Genomic DNA, 17663 nt, shown 5'->3' with positions numbered 1-17663 from the left:
TGGACATATATATATATATATATATATATATATATATATATATATATATATATATATATATATATATATATATATATATGTGTGTGTGTATAAATATGTACATAAATGATTTTTTGTTTGCCATTGTTCCTTAGAACATCTTTGAATCACATAGCACCACCCACACTTTCTCTGCACAGTGATACAAGTAAATAAAAAAAACAGGCTAATTTGCTGGTTTTAACATCTGTAGAGGCAACATCAGAAACAAATCCTCTCTACAAAAGCTTGATTACACCCTCCACTCTGTCTTTTTTTAAAAACAGTCCATATTTTGGTTCACTAGAATTGTTTGCCTCATTTTGTAGTGTTTCAACTTTTCTTGTATTTTTACATTTTTTTCCCCAATTGCAGTCAGTGATAGCGATCAATTTAAAAGGCATAACTTGTAGTGATCAAGGTTGGTCCCTTTACCTTTCCCAACAAGTTCCTTTAAAGTCTGCATGTTCCTATGTTGCAGGGCTCTGTATGCAACACTCAGAGGTTTCAGTGTGGTTCTGAGGGAGACTGGCGTGGTTCAGTATAGTTCTGGGCAGCAACAGGAAAGAGCTGAAGACAGGCATTTAGGTATCTTAAAACTCTCACAGACTGCTGCTAGTTATTACAAGAGTAAAACTGACTTCAGACATGTACAAACTAACGCTCTCAGGCTGAGAACGAGAAGATGGGTATTGGTAGATGTGTGCACTTCAGCACTCAGGCTCTTCTCTCTTTATTGTCACATCTGGTGTTTCCAGTTTGATAACCACCTCAGCATCCATGGTCTCCGATTGAACAGTTTTGGTGTTTACCTGGTTCTGTTGGACTGCCATTGTGGCCGGCACCTGCACAGCCTGAACCTGGACTGCAGCAGCCTTAACCTTTTCCACTGCGACTCCTCCGGCAGCTGGCACTCCTATCACCAGCTCTGAACCATTAATGACACCGCTAATGATGTGAGGCTGTGCTGCCACGGTCTGATTGGCCGTCGATGCCGTAACTGCCCCCGTCCCACCGCCAACACTTCCTGGCTGTGACACCACAATAGTCTGTTGTTGCGTCTGTGCCGGCACAGTGAGTCTCATCACTTGTGTTCCTGGGCTGACGCCGACATGGGCCAGGGCCCGGAGTGTCAGCGGGCTCCCAAGGAGGCTGATGCCTGCTGGGGAGGCTGCAATGCTGGGCTTGTTTGTGCCTGTGGAGGGCTGGAGCTGACACTGAGCTAGCTGGTGGGCTGGGATTGTGATTATCTTGGCCAGCTGGACAGTGATCTTCTCTCCATTCTCCGCTGTGGCTGGGACCATGGTGGGGATGGTCTGAATCATAACCTAGTCAAAAAACACAGAGATGCAATTTATTGCGTTTTTTTGTGACCATACCTGCCAATTAATGAAAGTACCATGGAAAACCAGGAGGTATGATATGGCCTAGAATTGCCATGCTAATATTAAAAATATTATGTAAAAATTAAATTTTTCAATATGCCATGCAACTGGGACAGAGATATGTGGTAATAAACAGATAGATTAACTAATTCAAGGAAAGTCATTAAAAAATCTTTTCTTCCACACACCTTCTGTTGGGAGTTGGTGTTAGCAGCAGTGGCACTCATAGAGGTGTTGGTGAGCAGGGTGGGGTGGCCCGCTGCCCCTGTTGTTCCTGCCGGCTGCTGCATAGCAACTGTAGAGATCTTCTGACCCAGTGATGTTGTCATGACAACGGGCACCTGCATAGCCACCCGCAATGTCCTGTAGATGAGAGATTAAACAACACAGTAAGATAAAAATCCTGGGAAACTGTGCATTACACAATCCTAAGATGAGATGTGTCAAACCAGGAGGGCTCTGTCTCTCAGAGGGAGGGTCTCAGGGTCTTACCTGGGCCCAGTAGTGTTTGGGATGACAGTTGTTTGAGACCGCTGGGTCTGGCTCCCATCTGGGGCTGCTGAAACACTCACTATTCGTGAAACCCCTGCTGGCACTGCAGCGCCACCTGTTACCGTCTTAGTGCCTGTAGCGATGGGTGCTTGGACCACATTGGCTTTGTTAGCAGCCCGCAGAATGTTAGGCTTTTTGGATGACGACAGCTCAGTTGCCTGGAGCACCATGTCGGATGGCGGAAGCACACGTTCATAGGATGTGGCATTGTCTGAACCAATCAGATCGTCAGGGGCAGCCATGTCTCCCTTGTCGTCATCGATGATGACAATGTTTTTGGGCATGTCTTTGAACTGGTAAACCAGCCGTTGACCCTCTACCTTGGCGAGGATGCCACGCTGGTAATAATATCTGAGGAGAAAAAATGATAAGGAGTTATGATGTTGCTCTCAAAAAAAAAAAAAAAAAAAAAAAAAAACAAATACGAAAAATGTATTTGAAATGTCCAATAAAAAATAAATAAATAAACAAACAAACAAAAAAAAAACAACAAACAGACAAAACCAATTAGATTCCTAACCGTAGAGCCCGTCCCATGGTCTCGTAGTTCATGTCTGGCTTGTTCTTGTGTTTGCCCCACAGCCTTGACACAGCCTTTGAGTCGACAAGTTTAAAGATGCCCTTCTCCCTCTGTGTCCACTTGATGTACCTGGGACATGTATTCTTGTCCTGGAGGAGGTCCAACAGGAACTCCCATAGGTAGGTGGTGCTTCCTGCTGGGACTCATTTAGTTTAGTGCACTGCTAAATGCTGATCCATCTGTATCAGAGCTTTACAAATTAGAAAATCAACAGTTCTATATACATTTATGTGAAATCCAGCTTATATGACTCGTACTGTTCCATACCTTTCCCCTCTCTTGGTTTCTTCTTGATGCCGAGGTCAGGTGAGCCATTGGAAACAGCTGACTGATGAGTCTTTGGTTTCCGTCCACCTACAAAAGGAAAAATTTTGTTTAATTATTTGCTGTAGTGCCATATGCTCTGATATATATATATATATATATATATATATATATATATATATATATATATTTTTTTATATATATATATATATATTTTTATATATATATATATATATATATATATATATATATATATATATATATATATATATATATATATAAAAATATATATATATATATATAAAAATATATATATATATATATATATATATATATATATATACACACACACACACACACACAGACCTATGATGCTTAATAAAACTCTGCCACTAGGCGGTGCTCTGAGATCACATGATTCTGTGTAATTCAAGGTTTTGGTCAAAGGTTTTTCAAAGGTTTTTGGCCTGGCTTCTGAGGCCATCTCATTTCCATTTACAACTTGAGAAACATACAAAGCATAGCTTTTCTTTCTTCCAAGCCACGGCTCTTTCTCCATACAACATAGTGCCAATAGCGGACTACAACTGCATGAAGTTAAAACATTTTTGCAGGATTCTCCACAGCCTTCTTAAGTTCCCTATACACATAAATCATGTGTTGACACTAACAAAAATGTGTAAATGTTTACCTCTCCTCTTCCTAACAGGTTCATGGTCAGGTTCTGGCTCTGGCTCTTCCAGCATGGTAACCATATCCTCGTCTTCCTCTTCGCAGTAGTCCTCTGTCGATATCTCCACCTCTGTCTCTGCAATCATGTCAGGACGCATGGCTGCATGGAGGAAGTCTGGTGTTGCTATGCAGGGTGGGACAAAAGCTTCTGGATGAAGGAAAAGAAAGAGGCAATAGTTACTGCACTATAAAGTTTTGATATTCTGTGATTTAAAAAAATCTGACTATTATTGCTCCCTGTGCAACAGTGACAGTGCTGTGAGGTGCTGCAGTAAATTGATAGTACTGCTACCTTTGCTAGCAACAGACTTCAAACACACTTTGCAGCAGGGTGTTTGTTCTGCGTCTGACCGAACCAATTCCAAATTACGGATGACACGGTGCCTTTCTTGGGAGCAAGTTCCTCCCTGCTGTTGTTTGTGTATCGCTAACCACCTAAATGCACGGCGGGATTTTCATTCAAACAAGTCGATGTAAACTACACATTCAAGTTAATCAATAAAATCGGTTTATCGCCCAGCCCTGATTTCTTCTACAGGATGTGCAGAAGAACAGCTAGTGGTCCTTTACACCAGGCTTTCTATGCCAACAAGGATCTGCTTAATTAATGAATGCGTATGGTGTTGGAAAGACATACAAGTTAAAGAGGCACATCCATAAAGTTCCATAAACAAGACTTAGTGTGCAAGCCCTTAAACCCCCTCCTCATTTGCTTTTAACATGACAGAGCAGTGGAAATGTCATTGGTCATTTAATTGTCACCAACCATTCAACACGATGCAAATGAATTAAAAACATGTAACACATCACAAAACATTACACATCAGTTTCAAGAGGAAGCATTTTTAAATTGTGTAAACACCCATGTTTGCATTAAGTGTGTGAAATACCTGGACTGCGATCCTCCCTGAGGCTGGAAGGTGAATCCATGTGTAGCAAAGCTTCTGCAGCCTCAATGGTCTTGTCAGAGCAGTGGACACTGGTGCTGTGGACAGAAGCCTCCACTGAAACAAACACACAATCAATTGGCACATAGTCTGAGAAAAAATAGGGTTCTAGGCCCTATGGAGCCAGTTTTATCATGCTTTAGTTTCTTATTATTATTCCCCACAGCAGAAACTTGTATCCTGCTCAATGACACTTCAGTCCTCCTTGCTGCCCCTTACTTAAATGTGTCAAAAGGCAAAACCTCTACATGTACCCATGTAAATGTTCAAAGACCAAACAATTTTAAGAAGTGTTTGCAAAATATTTATACATTACTCACACTGTGCTGCTAACAACATGAAACTGCATGGTGCCCCCTAGTGAAAAACCAAATTGCTTCTAGTTCACAGACAGGACATTTTCAAGTCAGCAAAGTAAATTTGATTCAGACACAGTATGACTTGTGTTAAAGTACAACTATTACATTTTAATTATTCGTAGCTCATTCAACTAGCAATTGTAATTGCTTAACACTACACCTTTGGCTTTTCTTTAAAGCTGTAATAACAAGAATGGCTGAGAACACTGAACATGAGAGCACGCTGAGGGAGGTCAAGTAAACTTTCACTACAGCTACAGCTGTCCTTAAACATCAGCATGCAAGAAAGTCACATCAGGCAGTTAGAGCCCTAATGTACACCTTATTTACTCATCAAACCTATGGTGACACATGGAACAATAAGCATTGATGTTTAATAAAAAAAAACAGCATTCAGCCTGTCAACAAACACGTGGGACAAGGCCCATGTGGGGCACCTGCTGTTGTCAGTCACTGTAGGGAAACATGAGATGCCAATACACCCTGCCCTGTCCATGTTTGGCTATCTCACTGAGGCAACAGTCAGGAGAGAAATGGGCTATCTTTAGGTTGTAGCTCTCACAAACAGAGCACGCTGCTAGCCATCGCAGCAGAGACCCTACAGCCTGCTGTGCATCTCATGAGTGCAGGATGCCCAAAAGTGTGGGCTCTGAGATTTGCAGCTGGGCTTCACGCACAGGAGTACACACAGACACTTTGCTTATTTCAGGTCGTTCTCTATTATCCAGCACGTCATAACATGAGAATAAAATACAAAAACTTTGTAGTAAATGAAGACTGGTGATATTAGAATATACAGGAAGTGTGTAAAAGCTGAGGAGAATATCTCAGTTACACCTATAGAGCTATGTAATGGTACCAAGAACAAGAAGCAGCGCTGCCTCTGATGACTTCCGTGTTTACACTCCTTATCCTTTCCCTCCACTTCTCTTCGAAGACGCTCACAAATCCTCCTGTCAATCAACACCCGCCCCGCCTCCTATTGGCTCTTTTGCGGCCTAGCAACCCGCCCCGGCTAAAGCTGATTGGACCACTGCTGACGTTTTAAACCAAGGCCACCGGTATTGGACCAACGGGACTGCCAATCTGAGTCACGCCCTGCCCCCTAACATAAACAAAGCTTCCGCCATGGAAATGAGCCAAAATGCGTTTACATGGCGCTGAATCTGAAGCAGAGTGGAGGCTGTGTTTCTACAGCAGAAAGCTTCACTAGCGGAGTACATGGCACTGACTGGGTATCTGTGGGCTGGGACCGTCCGGGGCACTTCTCACACCTACCGGTCCGAGCAGTCCCCCCCAGTCACAGCAATAAGAAAAAAAAAAAAAAAAAAAAAAAACCGTGAAACAAGAACATCACGGCCATCTGACGCGTCTAAAAATAAAATAAAAGCAGATTACAACATTGCAGTGCGTACGTTAAAAAGCTACTGGGCCATGTATGAAGAGCGAGCTACTGTAACACCCTCAGTGAAATATGAGGCGAAGAGTGCCAGGTTCATAAAATAAACCCACATGTCCTTCCGACTCAGACAGCGTGGCAAAGACGTAGGAAACACAACATCTTTGCACTTCCTGGTTGTGCAGAGACGACCTGCGGACCGTTATTCTGTATCCCACCGCGGCGAGAAGGGCCGGCCCCGACGTGCAAAACACACTCCGTGCAAACAGCGACCTGTTCGTGCAGCCTGGCAGGGCCCGCGAACATTTCTCTGCTCTTACAAACCGCGCAGCAACGCCATGCAGGTTGCTACCAAGGTGATCACTTCCTGATTGCCCTCCATTGCCTCAGCACACTGCCCAGCGGACTGAGGCGCAGCGGCCGCGGCTCAAATCACAGGCGGCGCGCTGAGCTTCGCTCTCGGCTCGAGGTGGAATAGAAAAAGATACGTTACCGGCTCTGATGAGCAGATCGAGCTGGTTTGCGTGCCCCTCACGTTGTGAAGTCGCCATGTTTTCCCCTCGCTGCAGATTCACATTGACTTCTCACTGAACTGCATGGGAAGCTACAAGCTCAGATCACTCCGCCGCTAATAGGAAAGCCATGAGACACATCACGGTGGCAGAACGGTATCCCTCCGCCACCGACACAGGAAATCCTTCCTTTGCCCTCCCCCTCTTACGTACTGACTACGTCAAATAAAGCCGTACGTCCTCTGCGTTTCAATGAACGCACTGCACAAAGAAACCTAATTGTTCCACAGCACCGCTGTTAAGATTTACTGTTAAGAACTGTAGAATCTGCATGACTAGGATTTCTTTGTGCCATGAGAGATGAGGAGATAAACATTATTCATCCCTAAAGGGAAAATCAGGAATTTCAAACTCCAGGATTGAACCCCATGCTCATCAAGAATGAATCTTTGAAGAATGGGATTCAAACCTGAGTTCAGATGTTCCCCCTGTGCCTGCATGGGTTTTCTCCATGTACTTCAGCTTCCTCCCACAGTCCAAACACATGCAGATTCAGGTTAGGTGAATTGGTGAAACTAAATGCTTATGGGTGTTAAGTGTGAGTCTGTTTCTATGTGTCAACCCTGTGATAGACTAGTGATCTGTCTCCATGGTGTATCCCTGAGAGGTTAAGTAGTAGACAAATGTTGGATGGAAGAATGGATAAATTACAGTATGGGTCATTACCTAATAATTGCTTCTCTCACAATAGCTATTGCCTATCAGAGTATAACCAATAAAAAATAAAAAGTTCAAAAAGTGTGAATATTCCTAAGGTTTGAGGCAAACAATAGTGTATTTCCTAAACACAACAGAAGTGCTAACACATCTGTTTCCTAATACTGTGCAGCGCACACAGCAGTTGTGCAGTGGAACTGCTTTCTGTGGAAATGTGGCATCGGCATTATAGTATTTGCAATTTTGTTTTATGGCAGTGTATTTGTCTACAAGGTTACTGAAACAATGTGAACAGTCACACAAAATGTGTTAACCAGTGCCATTACTTTTTAATTTCTACTTCAACATACTAATCACTGTATCCTTCAGAGAAAACATTTTCATTTGGAACCAGGATTAAATACAATGTAAACAAGCTGGTACTATTTCTTCAAATCTTCTAACATCCAAGCAGACAGAATGGGAAAAATTATGCATTGCAAAACATTTCCTAGCAATTATGACATTCCTGCAAGCAGTACATGCTGTGATTTAGATTATGTGCCAGTAAAGCTTGGGGATATAATTATGGACAATCTTCAAAAGTTCAGTGTTATAATAGAATAGATTCGAATAGAGTAGAATATGCTTCCATCAGCCAGTCTATGTCATATGAAGACTGCCCTGGACAAAGGTCAACATTTTATTAAGGAAAGAACTAATGATACTTAGGTGAAGCTGGATATTTCAGTTCATGAAGTACAGTAGTAAATGTCCAAAAAAATCCACAGGGTGGCAGTGTTTCGACACAGAGGTCTGTAACCCTTGCAGCTTGCAGCTTGCATTACCAGGCCATTCTACTGGTCAGAAAAATCACAGGACAAATGCAGCCCATTTTAGCCAAACCACAATAAACAACAACACTCTCTGAGTTCGTTGGTCCCCACATTCTTCAATGTGTTCTCTAATTATCAAACAACAAGCCACATTTATTTCGCTTTCAAATTTAAGCACCAGCCCAAGTTGCTTTGAATTCAGGTTGAGGCAACAGAGAACACAAAGATGTAATATAGGATGGAACGATCAGTAATAGATATAAAAAAATGTACTACAGTCTACATGCTGTACTGCACCATAAAATCATTCAAATACAGCAATACAGTACAAACACCTTAGTGGATTTAGTTTTAAATTACCTCTTATTTTCGGTACTTTGCTATAACTTTGTTATTACTTTGTAATTTGTCCAACACGTCTTGCAGTGGCACCAGCTGAAATGATGTAAATGCTTACATCTTTGCAAATGTGTGAAGGGTCATGGTATGGTCCTTCACAGTAAGCTAAAGCTATCGTCAGCCAGTTAGCTGAAGCAAAACTGAAGTCAAAAGTCCAGTACCAGTGTCGGGTTTGTGAAACAAAGAGCATATATAATGTAAATAATACAACAGCAGGTAAAATTTCCTTTTGTTATTAACACAAACCCTTGGTAACCTGGCTAAAACAAGACCTGCACACAAATAATGGTAACAGGATATGGAAAAGAAACAAGTCCAGTCTCTCAAAAACAGCTAAACAGGTTGTGTAATGACCAAGGTTTGTGGTGAGCATTCTGGTAATAAAGTGTATGTGTTATGTCTTGAGATAGAGTTAGAGATGGTGATACTTTGCACCAACCTACACAGCCAAAGACAGATTATGAGGGAATGTTAAATCAAATTTCTTATAAATATACAAGCATTTATGCCTCACCTTCCTCTCCTTCTGTCTCCACCTCCTGCTCATCACAGACCTCCTGCATCAGGTATGCTTCATCGTCATACACCAACACCTGGGCTGAGTACCCCTGCTCCTCTACCAGGCTGGCACCAGGTACCTCCTCTACTATGACTGCTGGGTAGTCCTCAGCCTCCTCTCTGTCCTGTACTTCTTCATAGGCCTCTTCAGCTTCACACTCGCCTTCCACTTCTCCCTCCAGCTCCAGATCCACCTCACACTCTCCCTCTTGCTGGGGGAAGAGAAAAGAGCAAGAAAGTCAGAATGTTACTAAACAAGCACACATTATTTCAATAAATGAGACAAGAAAGGAAAGTTTTGTTATGGTCCGCAGTGCCAGTGTTATTTCTGCTTTTGTCTGTGTCCTACCCACCTGCTGGAGGTCCTCTTCCGCTGTAACATACTCCACCACTGTTCCACCTGCGTCAACCAGCACCACCGAGGTCATGACTCATGCTCCTCTGGGATCAGTAATCACAGCCAGTGCCTCTGCCAGGGGGCCTCCACCAGTGTGGCAAACAATGGCACCTGGACAGAAAAGATGCACATATTAAGAAAATGATAAGGTTGAAATTTAGACTTTGCAGCAATAATCGATGACCAGAGTTTGTCAAGAGTTAGTCTTAGGACAGAAATGAGAGTCTCCTCATCTGATTTTAAGTAAGAAAGTAATGATCATATTTTTGAAACTCTTGACTACTCACACCTGCCAACCTGAAAAATTCCTTACAGAATAAGTAACTACACTTTCTTATATCCATCCCTACTGTAATCCGTGGCCTCGTTAAGGGCTGAGATCTCTCGCATCTCTTTCATCTTTTCTGTTTTGGCTTCGGCCTGCAGGAAGTGCCTGTCGGCAATTACAGGAAGAAGTCTACTGACAGGAAGCCAAGTCCTTCCCTCGAACACGTGCAGTGTCCAGTGGAAGATCAAGGCAGGGTGGACTGGAGCCATGGTAACAGTTGCTAAGAACCACAGGGCCGCAGTTCCTGTTCTGTGCTGTTCTGCAGGGCGGCAAAAGGATATAAGACAAAAGAAAGGCCGGGGCATAGTGAGACAGACAGACACACAAAACTGCATGACACCATGACACCATGCTCCACCTACAGTATCTTATGTTTTTCAGTGTCTGAAGGGCTGACTGCTGATCTCCTGGGATTTGATATATTTTTTTAAACAGCTGAGCATTCTGTTTTCAAGAATAAAATGCAGCTTGAGGTGACACTAAACTTCAAACCAGGTGCTCGTTCATGTTTCGTGCTTGTTGTTGAGCATTAACTCTGTCTGACCGTTCACTAAATCTCTCAATAGGATGTGGGTCTGATTTAAAGCAGATCTTTACCAGAGTATGAAGTGTTGTGTCCTTGTTTTTGGCATTTCCAAACCAGAAACACAAAGGCAAAGTTTGTTTGTACAGAAAAGCCACTGTTGCATACTACAGTACTAATCTAGTCCAGTGTTACTTCTAAGGCCAGGAAACATCTGTTATCTTTACCACTTACCCTGCAGAGAATGTTAAAAGTGAAACTAAGTTCTGTCTTGCCTGTACCCAAATTAAGCCAAACAGGGTTTTGTTAGGACAACATAACAGTTTGATCTTATATTTTTCCCTATGATACATATAATACTTGCACTGTTGCAACAAACAAAAATTTTTTTTTTCTTTATTTTCAAAGCTTGTGAGTCTGCTGCCTTTATGCCTGGAATATAAACAATCTCAACATGTAGCCATCAAGTGGTCATCAGCCACTATTACTGTAAAATGTATGTGTCAGGCAGAATGGAAAATTTGACAGCCTAGACAGCAACTAAATGGGGCAGGCTTTAAAGGTGCCATGTGTAAAATGTGAAAGATTTAGCAGCATCTAGTGGTGACATTGCAGAATGCAGCCTTCTTCAGAGGGCTTCTTCAGACCTTATTTGTCTATACTCACCCCAGAGATCCCCCAGTCTTCATCTGATAAATTGCTAATTGTTCCACTGTCTCCCTTGAAATCCAAAGGTGACAGAGCCTTCTCTGTATTGGCCACTAAGCTGTGGAATTCGCTACCTCAATCTGTCAGGCTATTACCTTCTCTACCTACATTTAAAACATAATTGAAAACATATCTCTTTTCTCAGGTTTAATTTTAACTCTTGGAGACACTGGTTTTCTGGGAGCGAAAGGTTTAAATTTCATATTTTCATACATTTAATTTTTAATTATAATTTTTTCTTGATTTACTTGATTTTATGGCCCTATCCATTGACTTAACTTTAAATTTGCATCTTTGTTATAGAATTATGTTATTGTGAAGCGCCTTGGTCTGCATATTTGTTGCTTAAAGGTTCGATACTAATAAATATGACCTTGACCTTGACCTATAGAAACATGTTGGAGCAACATGGCTGCCATGATTAAAGGAGACCTGCTCTCTATGTAGATTTAAAAGGCTCATTCTAAGATTAAGATTTTCAGGTAATTACACACTAATGCCAATATATTTATTAATACTATATTCCATTTCTGCTAATATATCACTAAATATTACACATTGAACCTTTAAAGCTCTTCACACAGCGACTGGCGCATCACCCCACTTGAACAGATATGTGTGCTAATGCTCTGCTTGAAGTTAATCCCACACAAATTTTCTTAATTCTTTGGTACACGCAAAGATAAGGACTCAGATTTGTCAGTTCAATTTTACAGCATTTTTCAGTGCAATGGTTATAACACCCTGAACACATGGTCAATGTACACTTCTCTGCCCAGAGCATTTTTAATTGTGTGCAAACCTACTGAACCAGCCAAACCATACAGTCATGATGTGTAGGAGGACATGCTCAGTTACAGCTGTATAATGCATGAACCATGCTGTGTTGGTGTTCCCTCCACTACTGGGAAATGCTTCCTTCAATTATTCAGTAGCTCATCTACAAAGCACCACATACGTTTTTTGGAGAATCCAAGAAAATCAGGACAGAACAAACACTTGACACTAACTTGTTTCTTTCATGAAGTTAAAATAGTGTCTGCAGCAGAACAAACCTTCTTCTCAACCCCACCATTCTAATATTGTTTGCCTCTGACCCAATGTCTATTCTAAACCAGCTAACCAAAAGAAAGCTGTGTAAATGCGTTGCACTGTGTTGTTATTTTACTGTTTAACTGACAGAAGTTGTTATGTAAATTCATGGATGATCTGCAGATTGTGACACACAGTTTTTTTTGTTTGTTTTTTGTTTTTTTGTAATCTAGAAAACCAATCGGAAATCAACCGAATGAAAAGGAGTGCCAAAGTTTCACTTGGTCAACAGAGCAATCTGGTAGAAACACTTAGAGCAGGCTAGGCAAATTTTGTTCACATACTACAATAGTGAGAACATTCATCTAAAACTGCAAAACAGAGTATCTAGTCACATGGAATATGCAACATGCATAATGAAGTGAGATTTCAAAAATGAGTCCATCATGCAGGACTTTCAGGTTGCCATGATTCAAACAAGTATAACAGGACCTGCTGGACAACTTGGAACATGCGGCTGCCTTGTCACTTCTCAAACATATAGGAGTAAAGAAGCTGCATTAATACTTTTACAACATTGCTTCATTCAGAAACTACCTGCAGCACTTGCAATGTTACTAGCAAAGAAAACTATCATTTTAAAAGGTCAAAAGCAGTCAGTCAGTACAGCTTTTCCATTCCTTACAGTTAGCTGCTAGTCATGAACTGAATTTTTTTCTACTGCAATAAAAGAAGCGATATATATGTCGAATTTAATTCACTTTTAACTTTTGATTACAAGGATGAGAAATATCTTGATTGTATTACAAATGTGGCTCCAGTTCATGATGAGTCAGCAGCAGTCTCAAGACTTCACAAGAATACAGCACAGTCATCCTCCTAGGCCAACTATTTCCATCCCCCCATTACAACAAACATATTACAACTAAAAGGTAAAGTACATACTTGCCTTGTCACAGAAAAGTCGACGTGACTCACAACACAACTTTGCAGCTTTACTTGACTGCTGTTGTTTAAAAATCCATGAGATGAGAAGGTGGATTTCTCCAGCTTTCTTTCCCTCTCTCTGACTCCCTGTCTCAGATCCATCCATCCATCCATCTGTCTGTCTACCCAGCCATCCATCTCCTCCACTGCCTGCATGATCGCTGTCTGCCTGTTCCCTGGGTGGAAGGAACCTCTCAAAGCGATTCAGCACTTCTCACACTGCCCTGAGCTCAGATCACATGACAAGGGTGGAGCGCGCACACAGACACACACACACACACACACACAAACACACAGTCACATGATTTTTCAACAACAGAGCTTTTGTTCCAAGTAACTGGGGCTACTGGTAAGGATACAACGCCCTGCCTTGTGCCCTGCCCTACCCTCCACCAACACACACAACAAGCAAATATATGACCTCAGGATTTACTTGACATCAACTTAGACCACACATACACACATTTCAGTGTAACTATCGCTACATTTGTTGTCCTCGAGCTATATTATTTCTCTTGTGACTCACTAACCGTTACAGTAGTCCTAACATGAGTTTCTTGTGAGTCATTGCCGCTGCAGGTTAAGAGTATTGAGAGACATTAAAAAATGCCTAGGCTCAAAATAAACCCAAAGGTTTGTAAGTGTCAACAATTGTATCTTAGAATTATCTCTATGACAGAGGTAACTGTAAGATATACAATATCAGTCATTTTGGAGAATTTTGAAAGTTTCTCAAACATGCAGTCACAAAAACCATCAAACACCACGATCAAACTGGACCTAGCGTTACCTCTGCCACAGAGGATAACTTCATTAGAGTTACCAGCCTGAGGAGTCACCAATTAACTGCACCTCTAGATAAGAACCGACATCAATGCTTCACAGGGTTCAAGTAGCAAACACATCTGAGCATCAGCTGAGACAGTCAGGCCTTCATGGTCTAATTATATGGAGCCAGAATGATGACTTCAAACTTTGCCAGTGAAAAATAAACACTTGGCACTGAAAACAAAATCAAAATTAACACTGACACTGAAACATTTGTATTGACCAAAAAAAAAACAAAACAACTAAATAATACTGAAAAAATGATCTGCTCCGTTTCTGTTCATGTCAGCCATAAAGTACATACATAAGCACAAGTTTCAGTACGGTAGATACTGAAAGGCTATTACTGTAGTGGAAGCGAAAAAGTGACTGTAAATTAATAATATAAAGTCTTTAGTGATCCTCAGGAACTGACTGTCCATTACACTCTGCACCTAACATTTCAAGTTTCCCCTATCTAACATCTATGGCTGGGGCGACACATCGACATAATCGATTACATAAGTAAGCCGATCTACGTAACGTGCCGCAGTGTCTACAAAGGAGGAAATAAGATTGCTGCTCCTAGTGAGAGTGTGGACTCCACCAAAGAGCAAGCAGAAGTGAAAAGAAATCTTGTCCATCATCATCTAAAGTGCTGGTGTATTTTAAGCAGAGACCAAACAACATTGTACTCTGCAAGCTGTGAAAAAAAAAACAAACAAACAAAAAAAATCAAGCAACACTCTCATGGTTAAAGAAATGTACAGTTTTTGTCCGCCTAGCTCATAACTCATTTTTGTCTAGCAGGTATGCTATGTATGCTAGTGGCCTGGAACACACACAGAGTTACCAAAATTATATAAATACAAATGATTGATGATTGACTCTTCTATTAAAAATAACAAGAAGAACCCATAATATCAGGCTGTAAAATACAGATTAGAAGTTAAGGCTGGGCTATTTCTTGTTGGGAAATAATTCCCTGTAGTGCATCCTGTCATATTTGCTTGTTTTAAATAGATAATGATTGGATGAAATATTTAAATATAAATCACAAGCTTTTAAAATGTATTCAGGTAAGTGCATTATTATATTAATGGAAATATAATAAAAAATAAATTGACAGAGACATATTTGATCATCACTAAAATACAGCTCCAGCCCCTGTACTCAGTGTCTTTTTTTCAACAGGTATCTTATGATTTAGCTCCAAGACACAGGACACAGCAAAGACCTTCAGACCACAGTTCAACTGCAGCTTAGACTGCAGAATATACCAGCTGGGCAAAATGCAGGCTGGTCAATCATTTGCCACAACTAAGTTCAGACACTGCAGCTCACACTGGTGACTGCAGCTCCAGGCCTCTGGACAATAAACACTGGTACTTGATCCAACACAATCAAAACTCCACATACCAGCAGCTCCACCAATTGTAAATAACACACTGAACTAAAGGTAGTACACGGTAATGTAACGTCTGGCCATAACACAGGTGGTTTAAAATAATTACTTGAACATAAAACTGAAACAAATTTTAAACTTTGAATAATTTCTCAGTCAAAATTATGTCTCACTTCCAAGTCTACTAAGTAAACATTTTTTAAGCATTTTGCTTTGATGAATAAATACTCACTAACAGTTAAAAACATTAACATGGAAAAAGTCTAAAAGTCAATTCCAAAATACCCCATATGACACTTTCCTAACAAAACCAATGAATTTCAAATAATATTTATATTGGAAGGGAAACAAATTTGCTAACCAACAGAAATTCCCAACAAGCAACGAGGAAAATGAAAAAGACGTTACCTTGGTCTCACAGTTTTGACAGCATGCGCCAGCATCACTGGCCTACTTATCCCCACCTGTTACTGAATCCTACTGCAGGCTGACAATACAACGCCATGCCCTCACTTGCTGTGCAACAAAGCCAGTGCAGTTTCACTTTGACACATTAAAAAAGCTAAGGAGGTTAGATCAAAGATTAAAATCGATTGAGATGACAACCCCCCGTTTCTGCCCGCCTGTTTGCATCGTTTGCAGAAAGGAAACAGAAAGCGTGTGTCAGGCATGCACAACTGTAATGATACCTTTGCTCTTCAGCGGAGCTAACATTATCAATGAATTATTAGCCAGTTTTTTACATGAACTCTGCAGAAACAGCCGTGTGCTAACTTCAGTAGTCTTGTGTCGATTATATGGCGCACACGAGCAGCAGCTGAGTACTGACATTAATAGCGTTAGCAGAGTTAGCTGTGACAAAAACAAGCTGTCAGAGAAGAAACTATAGCTCACTCACCGTGAAATCCCTCTCTGTGCCTCTCACTTGGTTTACATGGAGCAGCTTGACGTTAGCCAACAGGCTAACGGGAGTGTGGCTCTGTGACAGGCAGTGACCCCTCCGTCTCTGACTGTCGGGCTGAGGAGTCCCGCTGCTAACGCTAACCCAGCTAGCCTAACGATAGCCCCTTGTCCTCGCGGTGAGGATCCCCGGAGTATCCCGGCGGACTGCAGAGACCTCGGTGCTCCTGGTGTTTCATGTGGGACAGTAAATGCTAATAATGGAGACTGACTCCGCTGTGGTTCTACTCTTGTTCGTGACGTCACCACGTACGTTCAGCGACCACACCTGACCCAGAGTAAACTCCATCCCTGCAGTGTTTGTTTTTATCGAGCGTCTTTCTTTATCACAAATAAACATTTAACTTATTTACCCTATTTTTTTAAATTCCCCGCAGAAAGGTTCCTCAGACTGTAAAATATCTCAGATTAACGGTCAAATCAGCGTTTTCTGTTTCAGGCATGAAAAAACTGAAGTTGTTGCTGTATCACTTTATTTAAAGTATCTCTGTGAGCAGATTAACAGACTTTGTTTACATCACAATAAAAAGTGGTATCTCAACTATAATATATGACCAGTATACAGTATATTTCAAACACCTACAAATCTTTGATTATTGGAGGCATGTTATTTATGTAATGTAATGTTATTTTCATTTTCTGTGGAAGGTCAAATATACAACAGTAAAACTAAAAAAATAGAAAGTAGATATGCATAAAAGCTTGGACATGTTATCAATATTGGTTATCTTCACTTGTATCTTGCAAATGCCAGTATTAGTTTTTATTATAAGTCAGTATTAGTGCAATATTTCACTGGTCCCTTTACTTCTAGGAGTGAATCACTTAATATAACTTTCACAATTAATATTCCAATGACAGTATAATACCTCCTGTCATGACAGCACCTACATTTGTACTATGGTAAGAGTAAAATATACATCTACATGGTATCATATTGGCTAAAATGAGTGAGAAAATAAAATGTACTGTTATCAGCTTAAAGAACATATACATCATTTGTTGATATTGGTTGGCTAGCACATTATTACAGTAACAACAAACCAACTTGACTGCTTATAATAAAATATATTCCAGTCATCTGGGCATAAAGAGCTCTAGAACAAGGGTACCATCTACTGGACAAGAGTTATAATGGGAATAAATTTCACAAAACTCTACTAAAATTTCAGAAAGGACACGTTATCTAATTAAACCTGTGGCTAGTTTTCTTGATGTTTTCACTGGTCATCCTGACTTGATTCACAGATAGGAGAGTGTTGTGAAAGGCACACTGTCA

The 17663-nt window shown here is 40.9% G+C and overlaps 1 protein-coding gene across 7 annotated transcripts; it reads right to left on the bottom strand.

Annotated features, from left to right (window-relative positions):
• Positions 1-297: 297 nt before the first annotated feature.
• On the bottom strand, positions 298-16630 carry elf2b (E74-like factor 2b (ets domain transcription factor)). 7 transcript variants are annotated; one of them, XM_026304495.2, is made up of 10 exons: positions 16323-16630; positions 9591-9745; positions 9194-9449; positions 4422-4535; positions 3491-3679; positions 2803-2889; positions 2476-2668; positions 1896-2306; positions 1592-1766; positions 298-1346 (listed from the first exon to the last, which is right to left on the bottom strand). In XM_026304495.2, the coding sequence occupies exons 2-10, from the start codon at positions 9663-9665 to the stop codon at positions 729-731; spliced, it is 2118 nt and encodes a 705-aa protein (XP_026160280.1). In that variant the 5' UTR covers positions 9666-9745; positions 16323-16630; the 3' UTR covers positions 298-728. The 7 variants fall into 7 exon arrangements, with proteins under 7 accessions (XP_026160280.1, XP_026160285.1, XP_026160281.1 ...); XM_026304500.1 differs by having other exon boundaries at positions 9194-9446; XM_026304496.1 differs by lacking the exon at positions 16323-16630 and adding an exon at positions 15833-15943.
• Positions 16631-17663: the final 1033 nt, after the last annotated feature.

Source organism: Mastacembelus armatus, chromosome 1, assembly GCF_900324485.2.
Source record: "Mastacembelus armatus chromosome 1, fMasArm1.2, whole genome shotgun sequence".
Classification (NCBI taxonomy): Eukaryota; Metazoa; Chordata; class Actinopteri; order Synbranchiformes; family Mastacembelidae; genus Mastacembelus; species Mastacembelus armatus.
Note: the sequence above shows the minus strand (reverse complement) of the source record. Positions and strands in the feature narration are given on the sequence as shown.

Excerpts from the sequence above, each read along its gene's own strand:
- elf2b (XM_026304495.2), bottom strand. The coding sequence starts at position 9,665 with ATGACCTCGGTGGTGCTGGTTGACGCAGGTGGAACAGTGGTGGAGTAT. Across the intron at positions 4,536-9,193 it reads GGAGACAGAAGGAGAGGAAG|TGGAGGCTTCTGTCCACAGC; the intron begins GTGAGGCATAAA and ends TGTTTGTTTCAG. Across the intron at positions 1,347-1,591 it reads ACACCAACTCCCAACAGAAG|GTTATGATTCAGACCATCCC; the intron begins GTGTGTGGAAGA and ends TTTTTTGACTAG.